General features: G+C 40.9%; 1 protein-coding gene across 1 annotated transcript in view; it reads left to right on the top strand.

Moving 5' to 3' along the window:
• ppp1caa (protein phosphatase 1, catalytic subunit, alpha isozyme a) overlaps positions 1 to 2,941 on the top strand; it is a 24,986-nt gene extending 22,045 nt beyond the window's left edge. The window contains exons 5-7 of the mRNA XM_016544285.1: positions 438 to 661; positions 754 to 888; positions 2,092 to 2,941. Of these exons, the coding sequence (XP_016399771.1) occupies positions 438 to 661; positions 754 to 888; positions 2,092 to 2,205 (473 nt within the window). The 3' untranslated portion in view covers positions 2,206 to 2,941. The remainder of the gene's footprint in view (positions 1 to 437; positions 662 to 753; positions 889 to 2,091) is intronic.
• The last annotated feature ends 953 nt before the right edge of the window (positions 2,942 to 3,894 follow it).

The following is a 3,894-nucleotide window of genomic DNA, read 5'->3' as shown; positions in this document are numbered from 1 at the left end:
TGCACAATCGAGGCAGTGTCACATCGTCACTAAAGTTTATAAATTGCATTACAATTTAATTCTTGCCAGTGTTTAACCATTCAGCGCTCGCGTGCTCTTCTGGAGACCGTGCGCTCATGCACACTTGCAGCGCACACACATAATGCCAGGTTCACATTACTCCGTTTGCAGTGTGAATGTGGTGCGTTTTTTTTTTTTCCCCCGCGCTCATGTTAACAGATTAATAAAGTGTGCACACTGCACACGGTTGATGTCCAGCAGTGTGTTCCAGGTGCGTCTGCAGCAGTGCAGAGATCGTTTCCGCACCGAGTCTATTTTTGCGCTGCAATCGCTGAATTAAAGTAACAGCGCATTTTTTGCAGTAAATATTGCAAATTGTTTTTAAGTTGCTCCCTAGAAGTGCACTGTGAAACATAATGAATTGTTTTCCGCTCCAGGCCTCTCTCCAGACCTGCAGTCAATGGAGCAGGTGCGGCGTGTCATGCGGCCCACGGATGTACCTGACCAGGGGCTGCTGTGTGACCTGCTTTGGGCCGACCCAGACAAAGACGTACTGGGTTGGGGAGAGAATGACCGTGGCGTGTCCTTCACATTTGGTGCAGACGTGGTGGCCAAATTCCTTCACAAACATGACATGGACCTAATATGCAGGGCACATCAGGTTAGTTTATGCTCTGCGGTGGTTGGAATGTTTCCATAAAGCATTACAGCATTAAAAGACTCTACAAAATGTGACGTTATCTTCTTGTGCAGGTGGTGGAGGATGGTTATGAGTTTTTTGCGAAGAGACAGCTAGTCACCCTGTTCTCTGCTCCTAACTACTGTGGCGAGTTTGATAATGCCGGGGCCATGATGAGTGTGGATGAGACACTCATGTGTTCCTTCCAGGTAAGAGAAGAGCTGTCGTTTTCCTCCCTCTCTTTTGCCTTTCTCTTTGGGTTTGAGACTTTAGTCTTTGCAACTTCAGGGATCTTATCTATGCACAATCAGCTTGTAACACTCCAAAGAGAAAGAAAAACTTGAAATCGCATCATATGACCCCTTTAATACAAGGCTTTTCAGTTCCTCTGCAAATGCATAAAATATACTTGGATGTAATAGGTCTGGCCAGCTTCCTCTCTAGATTTGCATTAGATCATCTTCTGAAGGTTTGTTCTCTACAGTGACTATTGTTCTTTTCCAGAAAGCTTAGTATGCTGCCTACAGATGCTTTTTAAGTCATCATGGGGTACTCTCAGTACAAATCCGAAAAAGCTATGCTCTTTAAACATGCTGCCTTGTAAGATACCTCATTCTAAATGTGCAGTAACATTTCACAGACATAAAAATCTCTATTTGTCTATATTGTAACAAAGTTTTTAATCAATTTAATTTTGTAGCTTGAGGAAAATCTTTAGTTTATATTTTAAATCATAAAAATGATAATTTTATAGACCAACTTGGACCTATTGAGAAATCTGTATAAGGAAATAATTTGAGAATTTCCTTTGAATTTTGCCTGTGAAAATTTGCCAAGCAATAGTTTAAAAAAAAACAACCCCAATAAGCTCTGTGGGGGAAAAAAAAAGTCTGAAGATAGTGGATGAGGCAAGGAAAATTGTTTTGTAGTTTTTTTTTGTAATATTTAAATTAGTTGATTTTAAATTATCCGCTTCTGAAAAGTGTTTATGAAGAGTTAAAAAAAAACAATACTTTTGTTTGTTTGTTCTTCTTGAATTTTACATTTTCAACAGTTTCACATTAGCATATGTTATCAGTTGTGAGTCAAGTGCCTCATGCCGAGTGTCCTTAGAAGGCAGCTTCCTATGTAGGCAGCTCAGTATTGCTAATGTCAAACTGTATTGAAATCAATTGTGAGTCAAGTCTCCCACAGAGTTGCTGCCTATGTAGAGTTTTTAAATTGGTCAATTGTGAGGTTCCATGACGGCTAGGATGGTCCCTGTGTAAGTAGCTCGCTAGGTTTTGAAACGGAGCTTCTGCTTTGCTCACTATATATATTGAAGTGCTCTCTCTCTGTGGGCGGACATGTCTATATTTGGAAGTCTTTTTGCTGTTGTGCGCTGTTGCTTACTCTCGTCCTATTTCTCTCAGATCCTTAAGCCAGCCGATAAGAAGCTATACTACGGTGGAGGAGGTGGAATGGGCTCAGGACGTCCAGTCACCCCGCCACGAAATTCAGCCAAGGGTGGAAAAGCTAAGAAATAACACCCGCTGGATGAACATCTTCTCTCCAAAAATTCCCCGTTCTGACTCCACTCTCTTTCTCTACCTCCCTTCTTTCTTTCCGTCTCCAAACAGCTGTAAAGCAAAACAGTACCCAGGGTTTAAGTCCTTTTCTCTCTCTCTCTTTCTCTTTTTATTTTTTTCCTCATGTAACATTACAAATGTGTGTTTATATATGAGACTGCGTGTGTGAGCGTCGGTTATGTTTATTATGCTCTTTGTGTTTGTTTTTCCACCCATCCTTCCCTCCCCCTCCACTGCTCATTGCCCCCATCTCTCCACCTGTCTCTCTGTCAGGGAGTCTCTGACGAAGCCTACGTGTAAATGCCCAGCCAGGCTCTGGGAAAGATTGAGACAGACAGAGGGGTCAAAAGGGGGTGGGTCGAGAGGTGCGGGTCAAGTCCCCGTCACTGTTTAAACAGAACTGCATTAGTTAGAGAGCCAGTCTGAGTGAAATGTGATACATGTATACACACACACGCACACACATGCAGGGAGAATGGATGTGCAGAGAAAGCGTGAGGTAGAGAGAGACTGTCACAGGTGCATAATTTCCATTTAGAGATCCAGTGATTTAAAACAAACAATCATGTTGGAACTTTTTACTTTTTTTGTAGATGGATCACAGCAAAAGCTTTGAAATTCTTTGCTTACTATGTGTGTTTTTTAGTGTCTTTTTTGAAAGACAATTATCAATAAAGAGAACTTTATTTAAATATCCTGTACTATCTATCTTACTGTCTCCAGTTCTCCCAAGTTACGACTCTCTTCCTCAGGTGTTTACTGTTGTCAATCTGTCCTGTTCTCGGTTTTGTTCTCTATTTTGACTGAATGTAGTCTTTCAGGGTTGACCAAAGTTGACATTTGCTGAGAAGGACTGAGATTGTGCACCTAATCATTTTCTGTTTGTCTCCAACTTGCTTGCTGCCTCATTCTCTCTGTGTCCTACTTCTCAACTCTCTCCTCCCGTTTGCCTTCCAGTTATGCTTTTTTCCATTAACCTTTTTAATTACTTAAACATAATTACTCTTATCTGTCCTATTGGTCTGTCTGTCCTTCTCTTTTCACCCTTTACTAGTTAGCGTTATCTGGGTTTTTAGCACTGGGTGTCACACCCAGCTGCTGGATCTTGCTTTGCTCTTGCTAAGTTCAACTTGTCTCTTTCTTCTAGAGATCTGTTGTCCTTTTCATTCCCCTCCCTCCATTTCAAACTGTGTTTTGAGTTGCCAGGCAGGATTTAAAATTGATCCATTTAAATCTCAGAGGAGTTGCTACTGTAATTAGGATTTAAGAGTTCTTCTGCTTGCCACACCAACTTGAATCACTGGTTCCAGCAGATGGTGCATTTCACACAACTCTAATTCACTAGTACTTTAATGTGTTCGTAAGGGATACGAATACGGCAAAGCAATACACTAGTGTCCTCTGCTGGCTCGAAGACACACTGAGTTCCTGTAGTGCCCTGCTTTATGTGTCCTGAGATTAATAGTTTTGTAATTTAAAGCAGAGTAGCAACATCCAAAATGGTTTAAATCAAGCAGCTCATCCTTTGATTTTGTAGCTTAAATCATGTCTTTTACATTTTTTTGAAAATTATTCCAATATATGTAATATTCTATATGGTGACCAAGTTTTTGAGAGAAGAAAAGTTTAACTGCTTTAGAAGCTCAA

This window comes from Sinocyclocheilus rhinocerous, unplaced genomic scaffold (assembly GCF_001515625.1).
Source record: "Sinocyclocheilus rhinocerous isolate Xijiao unplaced genomic scaffold, SAMN03320098_v1.1 scaffold220, whole genome shotgun sequence".
In the NCBI taxonomy this organism is placed as follows: Eukaryota; Metazoa; Chordata; class Actinopteri; order Cypriniformes; family Cyprinidae; genus Sinocyclocheilus; species Sinocyclocheilus rhinocerous.
This window is presented reverse-complemented; position numbering and strand designations above follow the sequence as displayed.